At 36.7% G+C, this 20,227-nt stretch overlaps 4 protein-coding genes across 7 annotated transcripts in view; 2 read left to right on the forward strand and 2 right to left on the reverse strand.

Moving 5' to 3' along the window:
* Window positions 1-122: 122 nt before the first annotated feature.
* LOC107227293 (single-pass membrane and coiled-coil domain-containing protein 4 homolog) lies at window positions 123-1,157 on the reverse strand. Its single transcript, XM_015668400.2, has 2 exons — window positions 999-1,157; window positions 123-738 (listed from the first exon to the last, which is right to left on the reverse strand). The coding sequence occupies exon 2, from the start codon at window positions 730-732 to the stop codon at window positions 553-555; it is 180 nt and encodes a 59-aa protein (XP_015523886.1). The 5' UTR covers window positions 733-738; window positions 999-1,157; the 3' UTR covers window positions 123-552.
* Window positions 1,158-1,779: 622 nt separating this feature from the next.
* Window positions 1,780-13,415, reverse strand: LOC124293234. 3 transcript variants are annotated; one of them, XM_046733307.1, is made up of 10 exons: window positions 13,351-13,415; window positions 12,280-13,098; window positions 10,460-10,602; window positions 10,246-10,311; window positions 8,473-8,622; window positions 6,538-6,687; window positions 4,710-4,754; window positions 4,571-4,633; window positions 3,849-3,966; window positions 1,780-1,950 (listed from the first exon to the last, which is right to left on the reverse strand). In XM_046733307.1, exons 2-10 carry the CDS (start codon window positions 12,790-12,792, stop codon window positions 1,828-1,830), a joined length of 1,371 nt encoding a protein of 456 aa, XP_046589263.1. In that variant the 5' UTR covers window positions 12,793-13,098; window positions 13,351-13,415; the 3' UTR covers window positions 1,780-1,827. The 3 variants fall into 3 exon arrangements, with proteins under 3 accessions (XP_046589263.1, XP_046589265.1, XP_046589264.1); XM_046733309.1 differs by lacking the exons at window positions 4,571-4,633; window positions 13,351-13,415 and having other exon boundaries at window positions 3,849-3,963; XM_046733308.1 differs by lacking the exons at window positions 4,571-4,633; window positions 13,351-13,415.
* Window positions 13,416-13,426: 11 nt separating this feature from the next.
* LOC107226052 (tyrosine-protein kinase Shark) lies at window positions 13,427-19,020 on the forward strand. Of its 2 annotated transcripts, none has more exons than XM_015666728.2 (14): window positions 13,427-13,565; window positions 14,862-14,999; window positions 15,120-15,283; window positions 15,366-15,551; window positions 15,900-15,984; window positions 16,111-16,269; window positions 16,354-16,559; window positions 16,695-16,859; window positions 16,941-17,148; window positions 17,235-17,482; window positions 17,574-17,682; window positions 17,762-17,930; window positions 18,107-18,233; window positions 18,312-19,020. In XM_015666728.2, the coding sequence occupies exons 1-14, from the start codon at window positions 13,547-13,549 to the stop codon at window positions 18,507-18,509; spliced, it is 2,181 nt and encodes a 726-aa protein (XP_015522214.2). In that variant the 5' UTR covers window positions 13,427-13,546; the 3' UTR covers window positions 18,510-19,020. The 2 variants fall into 2 exon arrangements, with proteins under 2 accessions (XP_015522214.2, XP_015522213.2); XM_015666727.2 differs by lacking the exon at window positions 13,427-13,565 and adding an exon at window positions 13,637-13,797.
* Window positions 19,021-19,163: 143 nt separating this feature from the next.
* LOC107226047 (leucine-rich repeat and transmembrane domain-containing protein 2) overlaps window positions 19,164-20,227 on the forward strand; it is a 31,502-nt gene continuing 30,438 nt past the window's right edge. Inside the window, exon 1 of the mRNA XM_046733311.1 lies at window positions 19,164-20,088. Coding sequence (XP_046589267.1) covers window positions 20,047-20,088 — 42 coding nt within the window. The 5' untranslated portion in view covers window positions 19,164-20,046. The remainder of the gene's footprint in view (window positions 20,089-20,227) is intronic.

Below are 20,227 nucleotides of genomic sequence, written 5' to 3' on the forward strand. Positions count from 1 at the left end.
TGTCCTTGTAAACGGATTTTTTTTACAATTCTCCGTTGAACGAAATCGAACAAAGATTCGGTACAAAATCGTTTTGTAAAGAACCGATTCAGTTGATACATTAAAAATTTTAATAAATCAAGTCGTAGGGAAATAATTTATTTGTATTTAAATCTTCATGCTTACAATTTAAATTGGACCCTGTAACCTTACGTATAAAATTTATAGTAAAATACTGTGCTGACGACGGTTCTTTTCATTTCACAATTCGATATCCGCTTAGGCCGAGAATATGTAAAGACAGAAGATCCAGGTAGTTGACTTGGAATTTCAATTTTATATTACTATCGTGCAGGTTATTAAAATCCACAAAACATCTTTTACAAACATCTGATATTTATCGATATTTCAGCATTCAAATACGTTCATGTTCTGAAATTATGTAAATAATGTATTCATTCGTTACACCGCATATCGTGTAACAAGATGCAGATTGATTATAATTGTATGTTCCTTTTAAAAAATCCTTAGAGCTATTTTAGATAATGTTATTATTCTGTAGATATCATAATTTTAATAGTCTACGGGCTTTGGACGTGTTTTCAGATACACATATACAACGATGAGTAGAAATATTGCAGCAAACGTCGGTAGAACAATGGTGAATAATCGTTGTTTGTTTTCAACGAATTCTTTCCTTCGCTCTTTCTTCTGCTTATTAGTTTCTTTAGTTTTTCCCTTTAGTTGCCGCATTTCTACCTGTAATTAAATGGAAAAATAAATAACAAAGGTCTACTGTTCAATTACAGACTAAACAGGAGTTAGTAAAACTTTCAACAAACATACTGTTCAATAATACTCTACACCATGCTGCTAATTGTAACGAAAGGTAAGGTATATTCCCTTACTTTGGTACAAGCTAATTAGTTACCGACTAATACTCATGTACTTAACATTGACCATTACTCCATGTCTATACAATCGTCAACTTGAAAAAAGTTTATTTACTCTTCTCTTACCGATAATCAGTTGGAATTGTCCAAAATATGTCAGCTAACCAGCGCGGCACGCATCCAACGTGTCTGACAGATATTTGACACGTATGGTATTCACACACGTATGTACAATTCCTGGTGGCATATGGAAAGCTAACGGTCATTGATTAGAGGTTACTAAGGACAGCTAACTGAATGAAGTCTGGAGCGAGTGATTCTACGACTTTCGATGTGTTAGCCGCCATCTCTTAGCCAGTATGGAGAGTTTGAATTTAAAATACAAACGCTGCGTACCGACCGAGTTCTCTGGAAATAACTTGGAATCTTGGACCATTCGATTTTCTCGAAAATCGTGTCGAAACAAATAATAAAAAATAGAGAGCAATTTATGAGTAATTTGGGAGGAGTTTGTTGGTGGCAAAATTTTCAAGAAATTCGAAGATCGCAGGCCAACATATAGATAATCAGCCTGATGATGACTGGCTGGGCTCAGTCGAAACGGTGCAGAATTGCAAGAAAATAATTTTGCAATTTGCCAGTCAATCACCTTCCCCGTCGATCGTCTTTCTTAAATAAAGATTTTTCATGCAAATAACTAAATGAAATGTGTGTTCATGCTAAAATTTTCGCCAGGTGTATTCTAGCGACATAATAATTCATGTTCAGCTCCAGAATCAAATCAAAACGTAAGAAATCTATGATGAAAATTCAAGTCGTGTCTGGTCTGAGATGGCATTTAAAACATGGACATGAGGAACGCAGCCACTGTTATTGGGGGATTGCTTAGAAAGAATGAACAAATATATTTCAAACGCAGAAAAAAGACAAGTCTTTTTATTGGATACGATGAAAGCTACATTTTAAGACGTAGGAACTTTGCGAGGCTCTTGCTATCCATTTTATAGAGATGAATGTTTGGCAGCATGTATTTCCGAAAGTGGTTGTTGAGGGAGTGAAAGGTCCTGTGTTTCAGCAGCTGAACCCAAAATACACTTAATCATTCACTGTAATGGTCTAGATATCTACAACGTTTGACACATACCAAATTTAGGATGATCACAATTTAAAAGAAATATCGTGTATAGTTTGCCGAAAAATGTAGAATATGTAGCAATGGCTAATAGTTGGCATTTTAATATTCTGAAGTATTTAGTTTCATTGACCGATTGTATTATTTGAAAATTTTTCTTCAGAAACAGCGTTAAGGAAATAATTTAAAAACATAAAATTGGTTCGATAAATTGATTGTTTTAATTGTAATTCGGCGTTAATTACTTGATAACTATAACGGCTTGTGTCAAAAATGTTTAAGTTGACTGTTTTGTTGGAAATAAAATTCTAAAACATTATGCCTATTGCATTTTCGACGTAAGATATATCGTTCACAAGTTAAGGAGATTCGATACCCGCGAAAAATTTTATTTCGTATAATTCACTCCGTTCAAAAGAAAACTTCAATCTAAGCACACCAGAATATTTATCGGTGGAGAAGATCAGTTATTTATTTATTTACTCATTTTTCACAATACTTCTCCCACTTACAAAGACGATAGAAAAAAGAGAAACAAGTGCTGCAGGCCACAGTATAGACTTGGAAAATAAAAGATATCAATACTACAGAAGAGAGATTAAAGATAAAAGCCAAAGTATAACCGAACAAATATTATAAATTAGCATAACAGTAAGTCAAAGCCTACTCGAAAGTCAACACCCTGCACGTGCAGAGTGTTCTACGAACCTACAGATAGAAAATCGAAATAAGTAGAGTCGGTCAGAGTGATCATTGGACAAGTTCCCTAGCCTGTCCGTAATGAACTTGTTGCAATTTGCATGGATCAGCATTTCAAAGTCTTTAGCTATTGTTGTGACAAAGTGTATTATCTTTAGAGTTCGATCACGAACAAAACGTATACGAGCCATGATGTCAACTCTTTAATCTTGGTAGCACGCAGCAGAGTCGCGTTGTCAAGTACATAATCGTCCTGAAATGTTTGTTACCTAGCAAAAGTGAGCGGTTAGCTTTATCGAATGCTTTGACCATATCTGTGGATACAGAGTCAGACTGAAACTTGTGATCAAATCCCCTCTTAATAATATCTGCGAATCAGGAAAACCTGGCTTACCGACGATATCAAGACTCTGAACTAGGCTTAGTAAATTATAACGTAGTCAGGTGTGATAGATCAGTATTCACGAGTCAAAAATCCCCCGGCAGAGTTATTCTTATCGCCATAAAACGTAATCTTAAATTTATCACCATCCCCAGTATTGAAAATTCTTTTCTATTTGTACTTGTGAAAATACTGGTCGGAGACAACCAGATTGGTTGCTCGATATTAGCCAGAGCTCTAGCATCATATACACTTGCGAAGTGATCACTAAACAAATCGGCAATACCGCCCAAGCTTGTAGACTCCTAATCACTAAGGTACAAAAGTATAAAAGGTGGTATAAAATCACTCATAAAATTTTGGGGAGAGGAGCTTCTTCGAATACGGCACTATAAGCTTTGAATTAGATTTGCAACAAAAATCTCTGAGATTCGTGAAACTTTAACATCAACTTGCTGAGATTGAAATTAATCAACAAGCCTTTGTTGTTTGAGAATTTTGGTATAACCTTCGGCAAAACTGCGGAACCTCTTTAAACCCGAAACATTAGTTTCGTGTGTAAATTTATCGCCCTATTTTTATCTGGTGAAAGCATCAGTATTTGCTTACTTCTTAAATTACTATATCTCCAAAACATGATATCTGCCAAGTGTAATTCTGGTACTTTCGATTGAGGTTACCACAGGCAGAATCTGATCCTACCACACAGATTATTACTTAAAATAGTGGGAAACACTTGACGAACAATATATTCCTTGCTTACCCCTTTATCGATCATCCGCTTCCAGACTCTATTGCCGCGTGCTTGGCTGATCAAGTTGTTTTCGATTAGGTAATTCACCATTTTTTGCTTTTCCCAGGTCCGAAAATTGTTCTTTCTGCTTGAAACATAAAAATAAAAAGCACGTTATAAAGTAAACTTTGTCAAATCAACGGATTTCTATCACACAAGCAGCGGGATGTATCTTTATATGCAGTAAATTTTGGTCGGTGATGTTGATTCTGAAACTGATAAATGATATGCCAAAAAAAATTTCTGGTTGTGATTACCAAACAGGCCGCACCTATGTCATTTCTTACGAAAACGGAAATACACAGCTTTGGGTACAAAATGAAAATGCAGATTAATGACAATTTTTTTTTACAGTTAAGATGGTAGGAATGAAGTGAAATTATGCATTACTTAGGTACAACATCGTGTTCTTCATTTCCTTTGCATATCATCTGTTTTACGTAGAAATGAAAATGGTATAATTATTAATAAACAGGTCGATCCGGAGTTTACAAGAACGAATCTGTATGAAATGAAGCTCAGCCACCCAATTAAAAAAACATAATAATCCAGAGATGCACTCCAAATTCTCAGCTTTCAGGACAGAATATGATCATTCTGGTCTCTACTAATGTGGCATAAAGTGAAGCGAATGGGCAAATTTTAATTTCAAATAAATTCACACAATTATAAAATGTCAAGTATCAAATTACTTGGGACGACGTCGTCTTCTATTCGATGGTAAAATTTTATTACTGGGACGGAGTTTGTTCTTACTAAAATGAAATTTGAAAAATACAACAATCACTGGTGAATAAATGATGTTTTTCATGTCGAACGAGTATTACTTACGATCTTAGAAGAAGGTCAGGTCTTGCCTCTGACGCATCAGAATCACTGCAAAGACAGAAACATAAATTATTAAGCAAATATTGTCTGGTTTATTCTCCTCCTGCAGAACTTTTCATGCTGAACAATAATTCCCCTGGTAAAATAATTTCTACAATATTCGACGAAAACATGGAAGAACTGAAAATTGTTGTTTCTTACAGATTTTTCAACAAGCGATGTCGGCGATATGAATTTCAGCATAAATTTATGAATTTCGAGAAAAGAACTGTTTTGTTACAATATAAATATAACTGTATATAATCACATTGTGAAGGAAATTTTTTGGACACTGATTCAATTCGTATAATATAATGGATGAAAATTACGGCCATGTGTTCCATAGTCATAAATAAGTAAAAACATACAAATTAGACATAATTATTAGACTATTTCAAATTGGTTTCATGAACTGCGGAACTCTCGATGAGGCTAGATACATAGCCAATAGTCTTGCGAAACTTAAATTTATATTTACGTAATCGGTTAAACTTGGTTAGTGACAAAATAAAACAAAACTCAGAGTTAGGTATACTTAGCGGGCATTTTTAGAAAAATACCTTAATGAACAAATGGAATTTTATCGTCATTGTTTCACGTATGCATGCTGGGTGCATTCGTTTACGCAGTGACTAGAACAAATGTAGTTAGTTTAATCCGCCTGCGAAAGCGACTGCGGCGCAGTCTGCAGTTCGTTTGAGTAAGGATGCGTCCCATCTGCGCAGTTACCTCAAAGGTCCTGCTCACGATGCTCTGCTCGCAGTATTGCGTAAACGAACGAGAACGAGCGTAAGACTGCCAACTGCCAGAGAGATTACACAGAAGGCTCCAATGTGTCATCGGCGATGAATCGTGTCGAGTTAGGACTGATAAATTGAAAATGAGTTATTTTATCAAAGTTCAAAATCATTGCGAACAATGCATCGACAGTTGAGCGCAGGTCTTACTTAATATCTTAATATCCAATCATTTCCAGTAAGTACTGTCTCGCGATAAAGAAGATGAAACCTGTATACTAGAGTATTTCATGGGAGAAATTATTCATTGGCCTACTGGATGGAAATATTGCAGAAATGGCAAGATATAAGTCCCTCAATTAAATAGACTTTCTCAGAAGTCCAATGGCAACGAATTTTGACAGCAATCGACGTGCACTGTGGTTCATTCTTCATTTTATTCAAAAAGGCTTGTCAAGTACAACTAACCGGGAATTTTTCATTCTCATTTTTGCAATGAATTTTCCATTAAAACTTATTGCAAGCGAAAAATGCTTAGTTTTGTCTGATATCGCGGTTGTTCACCTATTTTAATATTGGCCTATTGCTATTCAAATTTTGCTTTTTCATAAATGTGTATGAAAAAAAAATTGAAATTTGCAAAACGGAGATTGTTGTATTGTGTTACATATATTACTGTTTATGGTGTAAAGGGAATTCCCCTTAAATAAATAAAATATCTTGAAAATCTACCTTACAGTCCACTTTGTATTCGGAAATATTGTTCCTTTTTTATACAAAGCCACGCCAGGGCATATTTTCAGATATTAAAATTGAAGACAGAGGTTCATGCCATAATGTGATAAAATTAATTAACGTGTTTGCTGTAAATGGTAAATCGGAGACAGAGGAAAATTTTGATCTTAAAAAACTGGTCGCAAGATGACAGATAGATCCAACTATATTTTACTTTTGACCCTTTCCAGCTAGCGGATGTATTTCTGCTGATCCCTGTCCCGGAAACAGATTCCATTCTTGAATTCTCTATTCAAAGATTCATGAAAAATTTAATGTACCTGTCAGTCAACGAAATTACTTCGTTTTCACTCTTTCTGGTCAGTCTTTCTTGTATGAAAGGTTTACTCTTGGATACAAATCTTCTAGCTCTTGTCCGGATGGAGCAGCTTGGCTGATTTAGTCTGTTATCTTCTGACGCATCAGAATCACTGCAAGGACAGAAACATAAATTATTAAGCAAATATTGTCTGGTTTATTCTCCTCCTGCAGAACTTTTCATGCTGAACAGTAATTCCCCTGGTAAAAATTATTCTTGCAATATTCGACGAAAACATGAAAGAACTGAAAATTGTTGTTTCTTACAGATTTTTCAACAAGCGATGTCGGCGATATGAATTTCAGCATAAATTTATGAATTTCGAGAAAAGAACTGTTTTGTTACAATATAAATATAACTGTATATAGTCACATTGTGAAGGAAATTTTTTGGACACTGATTCAATTCGTATAATATAATGGATGAAAATTACGGCCATGTGTTCCATACTCATAAATAAGTAAAAACATACAAATTAGACATAATTATTAGACTATTTCAAATTGGTTTCATGAACTGCGGAACTCTCGATGAGGCTAGATACATAGCCAATAGTCTTGCGAAACTTAAATTTATATTTACGTAATCGGTTAAACTTGGTTAGTGACAAAATAAAACAAAACTCAGAGTTAGGTATACTTAGCGGGCATTTTTAGAAAAATACCTTAATGAACAAATGGAATTTTATCGTCATTGTTTCACGTATGCATGCTGGGTGCATTCGTTTACGCAGTGACTAGAACAAATGTAGTTAGTTTAATCCGCCTGCGAAAGCGACTGCGGCGCAGTCTGCAGTTCGTTTGAGTAAGGATGCGTCCCATCTGCGCAGTTACCTCAAAGGTCCTGCTCACGATGCTCTGCTCGCAGTATTGCGTAAACGAACGAGAACGAGCGTAAGACTGCCAACTGCCAGAGAGATTACACAGAAGGCTCCAATGTGTCATCGGCGATGAATCGTGTCGAGTTAGGACTGATAAATTGAAAATGAGTTATTTTATCAAAGTTCAAAATCATTGCGAACAATGCATCGACAGTTGAGCGCAGGTCTTACTTAATATCTTAATATCCAATCATTTCCAGTAAGTACTGTCTCGCGATAAAGAAGATGAAACCTGTATACTAGAGTATTTCATGGGAGAAATTATTCATTGGCCTACTGGATGGAAATATTGCAGAAATGGCAAGATATAAGTCCCTCAATTAAATAGACTTTCTCAGAAGTCCAATGGCAACGAATTTTGACAGCAATCGACGTGCACTGTGGTTCATTCTTCATTTTATTCAAAAAGGCTTGTCAAGTACAACTAACCGGGAATTTTTCATTCTCATTTTTGCAATGAATTTTCCATTAAAACTTATTGCAAGCGAAAAATGCTTAGTTTTGTCTGATATCGCGGTTGTTCACCTATTTTAATATTGGCCTATTGCTATTCAAATTTTGCTTTTTCATAAATGTGTATGAAAAAAAAATTGAAATTTGCAAAACGGAGATTGTTGTATTGTGTTACATATATTACTGTTTATGGTGTAAAGGGAATTCCCCTTAAATAAATAAAATATCTTGAAAATCTACCTTACTGTCCACTTCATATTCGGAAATATTGTTCCTTTTTTTATACAAAGCCACGCCAGGGCATATTTTCAGATATTAAAATTGAAGACAGAGGTTCATGCCATAATGTGATAAAATTAATTAACGTGTTTGCTGTAAATGGTAAATCGGAGACAGAGGAAAATTTTGATCTTAAAAAACTGGTCGCAAGATGACAGATAGATCCAACTATATTTTACTTTTGACCCTTTCCAGCTAGCGGATGTATTTCTGCTGATCCCTGTCCCGGAAACACATTCCATTCTTGAATTCTCTATTCAAAGATTCATGAAAAATTTAATGTACCTGTCAGTCAACGAAATTACTTCGTTTTCACTCTTTCTGGTCAGTCTTTCTTGTATGAAAGGTTTACTCTTGGATACAAATCTTCTAGCTCTTGTCCGGATGGAGCAGCTTGGCTGATTTAGTCTGTTATCTTCTGACGCATCAGAATCACTGCAAGGACAGAAACATAAATTATTAAGCAAATATTGTCTGGTTTATTCTCCTCCTGCAGAACTTTTCATGCTGAACAGTAATTCCCCTGGTAAAAATTATTCTTGCAATATTCGACGAAAACATGAAAGAACTGAAAATTGTTGTTTCTTACAGATTTTTCAACAAGCGATGTCGGCGATATGAATTTCAGCATAAATTTATGAATTTCGAGAAAAGAATTGTTTTGTTACAATATAAATATAACTGTATATAGTCACATTGTGAAGGAAATTTTTTGGACACTGATTCAATTCGTATAATATAATGGATGAAAATTACGGCCATGTGTTCCATACTCATAAATAAGTAAAAACATACAAATTAGACATAATTATTAGACTATTTCAAATTGGTTTCATGAACTGCGGAATTCTCGATGAGGCTAGATACATAGCCAATAGTCTTGCGAAACTTAAATTTATATTTACGTATTCGGTTAAACTTGGTTAGTGACAAAATAAAACACAACTCGGAGTTAGGTATACTTAGCGGGCATTTTTAGAAAAATACCTTAATGAACAAATGGAATTTTATCGTCATTGTTTCACGTATGCCTGCTGGGTGCATTCGTTTACGCAGTGACTAGAGCAAATGTAGTTAGTTTAATCCGCCTGCGAAAGCGACTGCGGCGCAGTCTGCAGTTCGTTTGAGTAAGGATGCGTCCCATCTGCGCAGTTACCTCAAAGGTCCTGCTCACGATGCTCTGCTCGCAGTATTGCGTAAACGAACGAGAACGAGCGTAAGACTGCCAACTGCCAGAGAGATTACACAGAAGGCTCCAATGTGTCATCGGCGATGAATCGTGCCGACTTAGGACTGATAAATTGAAAATGAGTTATTTTATCAAAGTTCAAAATCATTGCGAACAAAGCATCGACAGTTGAGCGCAGATCTTACTTAATATCTTAATATCCAATCATTTCCAGTAAGTACTGTCTCGCGATAAAGAATATCAAACCTATATACTAGAGTATTTCATGGGAAATTCAAACCAAGTAAAAAAAAAGTCTAAAAAAAGTTACGGAGTGCTTTCCAAGTGAGAAAAATCATATCAAAAATCGCGGGCCCAATCCGAGAGGTCAAAGTTCAGACCCAGGTCAAAATGGTATGAACTACTGCTCCGTATGTAACAAGACTTGGTATGAGTTTCAAGACTTTCCAACACTCTACCAAATACTTGATTTATCATGAAAACTTCATTGAAATTTGTCGAACTATTTCACTGGAATTTACTAGTTATATGAAATAATGCTTACAAATTTGAAAAACTTGCTATGCAAAAACCAGAAGTCCTAAAGGTTTAGAAAATTGCACGGATCGTCTCTAGTCAATGCTCGATTTTTCATTCAACTTTTATCCAAATCGATGAAGTCGTTTTCACGTAATTCAGAGTGCAACATTTTCAGCGTTATTGGAAAATGGTAGAAAAGGTCGGTGAATGCGTTGAAATGTATATGTGAGATTTTTTTTTTTTTTCGTAGCAACGTTTTTCAGTGTAACAAATACAATAGGCACTCCACTTTATGATTGTACTCAAAAACCGTTGACTATGTAAAAAAAAACTGCCCCATAGCAACTTACACCATGCAGGATGTGCTTCCTCTCAAGAACTGGCTCATTGGACACCCAATCCCCATGGCTCCGTGCCTAGATTATGCAACATAATAGAAAATGTACAAGTTGTATGAGGAAACTGTACCGAAAAGACAGTTTGCATGCATTGACTATTCTTGGAAAGGATAAAAATGGAACTTGGATTTGGAAAAAACAAATTATTCAGTATTAGTTATTTTACCTATATTTCGTTATGTCCAAGATCTTGTTTTGCTTCACGCAATTGTGTATGAAATTCACATGATATACTTCCTCGTTTCCTACATGAGGATTTCTGATAGTAAATTTTATCAATGAGTCTTCAGATACGACTCCTCCATTGGCCTGAAACATTGTTATTCTTGAAGCATGATTTAAGAAAAGTACACTGCAGGTGATCTAAAACTGTATTCATTGTTATTTGAATTTGGTTGTAACTGATAAAAACAGGAAAAAAATGTCCCTTTCTGGAGGCTCTTTGAGGATCATAAGAAAAGTGCAAGGACTCTTGTATAAACAATTCAAACAATGCATTCATAAGGATGTGTTGACTGGATGAATCAAATTAATAATTAGGAAAAGAAAAAAGACTAATTAAAATGTGGATATAGAAAGTGTTCTTCCTCTTCGAGCACAATTGTAAGAGTGTCTGTAAGTGTGTTTACATTTTGGTAACTTACGCTTCTTGGTGCGAAGCTCGTAAGACAGTCAATGACCGTCTGATATTATAATATTGAAATGCGGATATGCATCATCAATATTAATATTAATCACGAGGTAATTTTCATTTTGTGAAACGTATATAATTTTTGAACTACTGGTAAATTCGAAAAATTAACGACGGAGCCAGGAATCGAACCTGGTATCTAGCGATGCTTTACCGGAGCCTTACTCCACTAGACCACCTAGCCGCCTTAAGAGAGAGATTAAGGCGGCTAGGTGGTCTAGTGGAGTAAGGCTCCGGTAAAGCATCGCTAGATACCAGGTTCGATTCCTGGCTCCGTCGTTAATTTTTCGAATTTACCAGTAGTTCAAAAATTATATACGTTTCACAAACTAATTAAAATATCTCCAGCAACATTATTTGTGCCGATGATGGTAAACACGAATAAAACAACACTCTGACTAAGTAAGAGAATTAAATCCGAGCAACTTTAGCCAACACAAGCTAACGTACCACCAAATTGAGAAAATGTTTTATAATTGGATCTTTCTAAATGGTTAAACTCTCATGTTTTTGATCTGATTCTAATGTTCTCCAGCATAATTTGTACATCAACTCATAGGGATCAGATCAACGAGCAAAATGATTACAAAAACATTAAAATTGCATCAAAATTACAACATTTAGAACAGAAAGATTCGCAATGTATCCTCAATAAATTCCATTACGTGTTAGAAATTTAGACTTCCAAATAGACTATAAACGTGATTATTCTTAACAATTAAATGATACACAACAGATTTCACGTTGGTCCAGAAATCAGTGTCTGTCATCTACAAGTAGCTTGCTCAGATTCAGGGAAAGCTCCTTGATGGAAGATTACGGTTTGCTATTACCAATGCCAAAGCGTTTCTATCATTGTTTTGATGCGGTGAGTTCCAAAGGGTCCTCCGACATATCTTAGAACTAATTGAAGTTTGGGACTAAAATTGCAAATGATCATTGACCGATGAACGTAATCGCTGACTGGAAACTGTTCCTCGGATTCATTTGTGAAGGTTAAATTTATGTGACAATTGCAGAAGAAACTGTTGAAGCTGAACATATTTCAAAATAATTCCGAATGTCCAAGATGTGCTTGTTGTACGATAATTACTGTTGTAGAAAGTTTATATAATCTGACGGTTGCGAATTTGAGGAGATTTCTGTATCGAGTCAAGTGTTGATTTGGACAAGTCAAAATAATGAGCTACGACGCTGTACGGGGAAAAGTTACTTGGGAACTGCAACATGATGCTCAATTTTTGCTGAACATTTGAATTTATTATTGAATTTTGTATTACGCAAAACACACTCACCGTTATGAGCCGGCTTAATTCAAGTTTTTCTTTATCACTCACGTTCACTAGATGGAATTTAATGGGTCGCCCCAGATGTTCAAATAACATATTGATTGTTATATTTTTACAAGCTCGTCCGAACGCAATTTGCAGAAATTTGAAATACGACCCCGATGTAAGTAAGGACGTGGTAAGAACCAAAGAAGAACGACAGAGCAGTGTTGCCAACCTGGTGGTATTCCCGCTAAATCTGGTCGTTTTCCTTTTAGTTGGGTTGTATGTACGCCTCTTGATCGCTTTGTCAAATTCGGTTTTCGAAGTGTGGTGTTTCTTTTTGGCCGAAAACGTAGCTGGTCCGGTGATTTTTGATGGGAAATAATTCAGACGAGTCCAACGGTTTTTGGCGGGATTACGGCAATCCGCGTTGGCAACACTGCTAATAACATCCAGCCGACCCGCTAGAACTTCAGGGCTGAGTTCAGAAACCTTACTCGAGTGACTCAGTATCGCTGCGTCTTTGTTTAATCTCATGTGTTAGACAGAGACAGTATGATATCCGAGTTCCACCGAGTTCACTCGGGTAAGGCTTCTGAACTCAGCCCAGCCAACCCTCTGCCACGCGACGAGTTCGTGCCGTTTTGCCGACATTTCTATAAACTGTGAGGGAGCATATGACGAAATTGGTAGATAATTGAAAAGAAATCGAGGAGCAACTTGAGATGCGATTGTCGATTGGACCGAATCAACATAATTTGTTCCGGATACTATTTCGAATCCGCCGCTCTTGGACGTAACTTCCAAGCCAGTCTCTCCTTCTTGTCCCAGTTTTCTCGAAAACTATGAGAGATCAAATTACGAGATTTGCGGAGCGTTTACTAGCGATTCAGGAGCAATTAGTAGCAATTATCAAATTTTCCTATCTCGAAAACCGAGTAGAAGTGAGTAATAAATAATAGCATCGGTAGCAATTTTTGGCGTAGAAAGTTTTCAAGTAATTCGAAGGTCAAAGGCTACTTCACGTAGGCACGAAGTAAGCCTTCATAGACTGTACGGACGCATTTGCGTATTCTTACACACCCGCGTGCATACCTTCGTGCATACATACAGATTCCTTCAGCCTTCAGAGTGTTAACTGGCTGGCAGTAGTCACGTTCATACCAGTTCATACCTATGGACTGTGTTGGATAAACGCGACGTTACTTGTTCATGAGGTTCATGAGTATCGAAACTGAAATATCAAATTAATCATTGTTACTTCGATGAATCACTGGACAACTGGTGTAAAATGTTACCGTTCACGCTACGTATGTATTATATTTGAACGGATCGTTTGTCAGTTTGTATATTACCACCGTCGTAACACTACACGAACTGCGTTATGAATTAATGAACATCATATTGTGTCCGTCGTTCGTGCATGCGTGTGTGTAGTATTATTGTACTTGGAAAACACCCTAAGAATGGGCAGCGAGGAAAACATAGCGTGGTATCACGGAGATCTTTCTCGTCAAGATGCGGAAAATATGTTGAAGGAAGGTAATGCGGAATTTATTTGTGGATTATTAAGTGTGCATACGTTTTTATGCCTACGTGCGTAAAACGTTACTCGGCATTTAACGGATAGTGATTTGCATCGATTTGCATCATCGATCGCCCTCCTTGGATATGTCACAACAATGCTCTTTGGCCATTTTATCTTCCATGTTACACTATTGTTTCAACGTAATTCAGAATCAGGATATTATTTATTTGCTCCTCAACTAAACTCACGCAACTTAATATATATATTTTATTCTTCTAACCTGTTTTGTTGAATGTTTGATACTTTACTGCTCGTCTCGAAACATTTTTAACAGAAGGGACGAGACCCAGTGTGTTTTATAATCTCTGTCTTATTTTCTTACGTTCAAATTTCACTTGCAGCTTGTGAAAAATGTCTAGCTTTTCGGCGTCTTGAAACATACCCAGAGTACCAAAGCTCGGAAACACTAATGTCAGACTTGGTTGAGACGGCTTCGACTTTGTAAGCTTCCGACCTAATGTCATATACTTCATGGTTATCCATGTGTAGTTATCAACAAAATTTGTTTGAAAATACCCCTTGCCACTGAGTCAATTTTCTAACCAAGTTTGTAAACAATTTTTCAACACTCGCATGTACGTACACTCTCAGTGATGCCATTTAGAGAATTTAGCAATTTGTTGTATTGAAATCGATAGATGTTGTAATTGTACTTTTTGCATATGGTACCTTAGTTAATTTACTGGTGATTTATGGTCATCATTTGGCGTCCTGTTGTTCCGTGAACACTGAACATCTTTTATTCCATTTATTCTATGTGTCAGTATCGAACCTCGTAATGATTTGCACCTCTTTGTATATTATAAATCATAGTAAGTGTTTAAAGAGATATTTTTTTGAGAGATTCAATAAAAAGTACAGTGTATCAACTTTGTTTGTTTTTATAAAATCCTTTTGTGTGATTTGAAGTTTTAACTGTAATAATGTGTTAATGGTTATTGAAATTGGAATAATAGTGAAAGAAGAAAAAAGAAGTTGTCTTGTGCTTATCCCTTTTCTGATAATATTAATTTTTCAGAAGGAACAGAGGATGGCACATTTTTAGTAAGAAACAGTAGCTCGTCCTTGGGGGATTACGTCTTATCTGTTCTCCACAATGGTGAAGTGATTCATTATCAAATTAGGAAACATGAGGAGGATGCTTTTTTCTCAATAGGTAAGTAACATGCTGCGACTCGACAATCGTAAAGATTATCTACCTACCGATTTACACATTCCATATGTATTCTTATAATTTTTGTCGCAGTTTGGTTAATTTTTTATGAAACACCAACAGATGATGAAACAACAATTCATGGGTTGGATACTCTGATCGAATATTATCAAGATAGTCATCATGGTCTTGAAACGGTTTTGCGCAACCCTCGCATTGGTAAACCGCCACCCCACGATACCAGGCGGCATGGACGAACGAACCTTCTTCACAGAGCGACTGTTCAGGTAGAATTAACTAGCTACTACTAGTTTATTCATTTATCAGTGCTTGTCGATGATATTGAACACTTCTATAAATTCCGTACAGAGAAATTACACTATAGTCTCAGAGCTGCTGAAGTGCGGGTATAGAAGTCTGGATGCCAAAAATCAACTGGGTCAAACTGCTGTACATTTAGCAGCAATGAACGGAGCGGATGAAATTCTTCGAAAACTGATTCAAAATAAAGCCAGCGTTAATTGCAGGGATTCTGCTGGCTATACACCCCTACACGTGAGTCTGAAATAATGTGGAGTGGGATTTGATTGTTTTTTTTTTTTTTTTCATCTGTAGAGCTGTTGTCACCCTTACATGTTTCATTTCCGTCACAATTTTGATAAGAATTATTAACGATTCTTACCATCCCAAGATAGTTATTATACATTTTTACACTGTACCTTTGTGAATATTCACACTTTACCTCTTGTTCAATAAATTTCATATTGGTATTGTGATTTTTAGTTTGTGTCATTATACACTCAGTACTTGATGTTCGTTTTCGATAGTTTTCCAAATCACCTGGTTCATTATTTTGTGTTCTCACGTTGTTACTCTTGGTTTCTTTTTTGTGTTGCGTTTCAGTATGCATGTCAAAGTAATTTACCAAGTACCGTTCGAATACTAATAACGGGTGGAGCAAATATTCAGGCAAGAAACACAAAGACAGGTAAGTCCTGGTGGCATGTATACTAAATACTTCATTGACTATTCGATAACACTGATCAGAACGGTTTTGTTCATAAAATAAGTATAGAAAGATCGAAATACTCCACTCTATTAGCATATTTTTCAGGTATGGTTCCTCTGCATGAAGCAGCTAGTAGGGGACACAATACGGTGATACAAGTATTACTTTCCATGAACGCGCCTGTCAATCCTCGCACTATGGAAGATGATATACCGGCTGATCTTGCTAAGCGAAACGGTCATGTGGAATGTGCAAAGCTGTTGTGTAAGTTGTTAGGGTATTGTGAGAAATATTTAAAAGTCAACAATGTTAGCCATAAATTATTTGGTTACCGCTTATTTTCTTCAGGCGATTATCAGGGACCTGCTCCAAAAGAAAAACGCTGCAATTGGTACCACGGAACACTAGATAGAACCGAGGCAGTCGCTCTTTTACACAAACATGGTGACGTTGACGGATCATTTTTAGTTCGGTTTAGCGATCGTCACCGCGGTGGTTACGTACTCACAGTTATGTACCACAAGCAAGCGTACCATTTCCAAATACAAAGAAAGGTCAGCCATGCTTATTGCACGTACATTGTATTCTTAAAGTATTTATCATTACGCAGTTTTAGATGTAACCTTGGCTTGTGTTTTCGCCCATTTTCATTCTTCACGTTATTTTAATGTTCTATTGCATTAGTACAGGGGGACTTGTTGTTTATTGATAATGGCCCCTACCTCGTTTCCCTGGAACACGTCGTAGAATATTATCAGTGTATGCCCGATGGCCTCCCTGGGCCTCTGCTTCATCCTATTGCTCCAATACCAAGACCACCGGTTCCTGAAATGCCTTCGTCTATATTTAATGGGGTGAGTAGAAATTAACTGAGGAAGAGCGTGCAGGCGTTTTGTATTGTCTCTTCGTTCGTGAAAATATGTTTTCTTTGATAGAACACACTCAATAAATCGAGACAGTCAACGGCTAAGAGAGGCAAATTTTCTAGAGATGCAACACTACTAGAGACCACATCTTTTTCAACTCAGCCTGACTCTGTTCAAAATCTTGACATTGACGAATCTTCATCTTACAATATCCCAGTCACGGCTAATGAGACAAACTTTGATGCTAATTTGAATTCAGAAGCACGGGAAATCCAAGGTAATGCATATTTCAGTGATTGGATCGTAGTTTTTTTCGCATACAGCAATGTATTCCAATGCATTCAAGTGAATTTATATTCGCAGAGTTCATTCCGGGAGAAAATTTGATCCTTGGAGGCGTCCTTGGCGAAGGTGAATTCGGATCAGTCTACGAAGGAGTGTATGATGCTCCGACAGGTGTTCGGGAACCAGTTGCAATCAAGACACTTCACGAATCTCACAGCGAAGCCACTCGTGCCGAATTTCTGAGAGAGGCGCGCGTTATGATGTCTCTCAACCATCATTGCATAGTCAGGCTCATCGGGCTTTCCTTAGGACCACCCTTGCTCATGGTATAATTGAATGTATTTAAATTTTTGATTAATTTGTACCTGATATCTGTAGCACTAGCAAGTTGTGGAAACAATTTTACCTGTATTTCAGGTTCAAGAATTAGTTCCACTCGGCTCAATGCTGGCATATCTTCTAGAATTTCCCGACCGAGTAAACCCGAACTACGAACTGAAAATATGGGCATCGCAGATTGCTTGTGGTGAGGAAACGCATTTTTCACTGGTATAATTGTCGACCAGTTGGTGTTTCAACTTTTAAACGCTATAGTATTCTTTCAGGTATGAAGTACGTGGAGGAACTCCGACTTGTGCATAGGGATTTGGCTGCACGAAATATTCTACTTGCTTCCAGACATCAAGCCAAGATCAGTGACTTTGGACTTTCACGAACGTTTGGTTCCAACGATTACTACAGAGCTAGCGAGGGTGGAAAATGGCCAATAAAGTGGTAACTCTTAAAATTCTGATGCCTTACACATACAAATATGTGCCAAAAGTCATTGGACGATGATGACGATATGGTCACTCGTGTATCTGTATTTATTATTTCTACTGAAATATAAAATATTGATCACCAGTTTTTCACCTTTGATCTCAATTCTTTGAAATTTTGACCATCACCAGGTATGCCCCGGAATCATACAACTTCGGTACATTTTCTAACGCAAGCGATGTATGGAGTTTTGGGGTTACGCTGTGGGAAATGTTTTCTTACGGAGATCAGCCGTACGGAGATCGACGCGGAGTAGATGTAAGTTTACTTTCATTAACCGATAAAAAGGATCGTTCAAGAAAATTGATGTGACTATTACTTTCTCCATGGTTGTAGGTAATTCAACTGGTCGAGAATGGCGAACGTCTTGAAAAACCGGATAAATGTCCGGAGCATATTTACACGGTAATGAAACGCTGCTGGTCATACTCAGCCGTGGATCGCCCGAACTTTGCCGAACTCTTGGAAATATTTAGCAGTGATCCCGAGTACACTAACATCAAAGAGCTTATTGCCGCTGTCGATATCAGCTGATTTCAACATGTTTGCGGAAGAAATTAGTATATTTTATTTTAGCCCTACGTATTTTTAACGTTATATTAATTATATTATACGACAATAGGTCGATTTTGCAGTAAAATATGAGACCACGCAGTTATAAAAATGGTAAGCGTTTAATTCAGACGATCTATCAGACGTGTAATAGTTTTGTAAATAATAAGATACGTAATCTGACGATTACTAGACGATTTTTTAACTTTGTACACATTATACCATATAAGACCTGAAATTTTCTATACTTTCTTTAAGACTGTAATCTTTGTATTCAAATGAGTCTTTCTCGAATTATAAATTAAGTTGAAAGCGATAGTGGTATTGCTGAAAATATAAATTTAATAACAAGTGCTAACTTATTTCAAAGTGAAGTTGGCCGTTTGGAAAAAAAAAAACAAGGAATTGTTAAAAAAAGCGAGAAATTGCTAATTGATGGTATTCATCTAAATATTTTACAAAATTTGTAAAATAAAAGACTGTTTCTCGGCCATCTTGATCGATTTTCTGATTTGTATTGTTTCATTCGACAGTGTATCCATCATCCCAAGGAAATTAAATGAAATGTATCAGTTCAATTACAGCCAGTCAACGATTAGAGCTAGGGTGAGGTAATTATTTTTATACGTATGTCTGATTCATGGTTGAACTGTTGAAGTTTGAATTCATTGGAGAGAAGTTGCGGATTGATGCGTCTCAACTCGGCCGAACGATATATCGAAGGAAGAAACGTTAAACAAAACACTGTTGCATCGAATGTAGTTTGAAATCAGTGTTGGTGTAGCCGACACCCGGGCATTACGTCTTCCCTGTCCGCTTCGCTGTAAATCCTTAATTGTATGTGTATAAAAATGGTTATAGTCAGGTCCACGTGAAATACTGTGTAAAAAATCGTTAGTTGAGTTAATACACAAGTTTTGGGTGGTTGGTGTGACTAAAGTGCATGTGATGAGAGTTTTCGAATCGTGAAAGAGTTGCGCAATACAACGATCTCGGATCTTTTTCGGGGGTAATAAGACATCTTTCCGACAATGTTTGTCTACGAAATATCGGATTCTATTGTATTGAAGGGTTTATGACGTTTTGAAGGCACCTGAAGGATACATCTTGTGTACGCGTTCGCTGCGTAACGACCGAATTCGGAAAAAATTATTAGAATGATCGACCGATAACGTGGTAATCTTTATTTTACGACTCGATTCCGAGTTAATTTTCGTCATTTTTCAGAGATTTGCTACTGAGGGTAATTGTGAGGTTGATGATAGGCGGTTTTTATGCAAATGAGCATTAACTGCATGTGAGTAATGATAAAAATAATCTAGGTATCGACCTATCTATTGACTGAACCTTGCAACGATTCACTTTCGGCGGGATTCTGCCGCGTCATATCGACAGTGCTTTGTTTCTGTTCGCCTGTATAAAAGAGACAAAAGAACAAGTCCAGGTTTAGTTTTTGCTAGTGTGCGTGAAGTGAAATGATAATGTGAATTTATGGATTACGCATGGATTACGGAATATCATGGAGTTGAGGATGCAGGATCATCGACGAGTTACGACTCCGGTAAGTCGCATGATTCGTAACTGCTTATGCCTCTTATCCGTCTACATACGTGAACGATTAACTAGACGACGTATGTCATCCTCGAAAGTCGGCCTCGTTCGCTGAACAGAGCCAAATGAAATGATTGCCAGCAAATTTT

Source organism: Neodiprion lecontei, chromosome 3, assembly GCF_021901455.1.
Source record: "Neodiprion lecontei isolate iyNeoLeco1 chromosome 3, iyNeoLeco1.1, whole genome shotgun sequence".
Lineage (NCBI taxonomy): Eukaryota > Metazoa > Arthropoda > Insecta > Hymenoptera > Diprionidae > Neodiprion > Neodiprion lecontei.

What these genes read in the sequence shown, in the direction of transcription:
- LOC107227293 (XM_015668400.2), bottom strand. Translation starts at nt 732, where the DNA reads ATGCGGCAACTAAAGGGAAAAACTAAAGAAACTAATAAGCAGAAGAAA.
- LOC124293234 (XM_046733307.1), bottom strand. Translation starts at nt 12,792, where the DNA reads ATGAGATTAAACAAAGACGCAGCGATACTGAGTCACTCGAGTAAGGTT. An exon ending in AATTAAGCCGGCTCATAACG is followed by an intron (nt 10,603 to 12,279) that starts GTGAGTGTGTTT and finishes ACAATGTTTCAG; the next exon opens with GCCAATGGAGGAGTCGTATC. An exon ending in CCTGACCTTCTTCTAAGATC is followed by an intron (nt 4,634 to 4,709) that starts GTAAGTAATACT and finishes ATTTCATTTTAG; the next exon opens with TAAGAACAAACTCCGTCCCA.
- LOC107226052 (XM_015666727.2), top strand. Translation starts at nt 13,722, where the DNA reads ATGGGCAGCGAGGAAAACATAGCGTGGTATCACGGAGATCTTTCTCGT. An exon ending in AGAAGCACGGGAAATCCAAG is followed by an intron (nt 17,149 to 17,234) that starts GTAATGCATATT and finishes TTATATTCGCAG; the next exon opens with AGTTCATTCCGGGAGAAAAT. An exon ending in GGCATCGCAGATTGCTTGTG is followed by an intron (nt 17,683 to 17,761) that starts GTGAGGAAACGC and finishes GTATTCTTTCAG; the next exon opens with GTATGAAGTACGTGGAGGAA.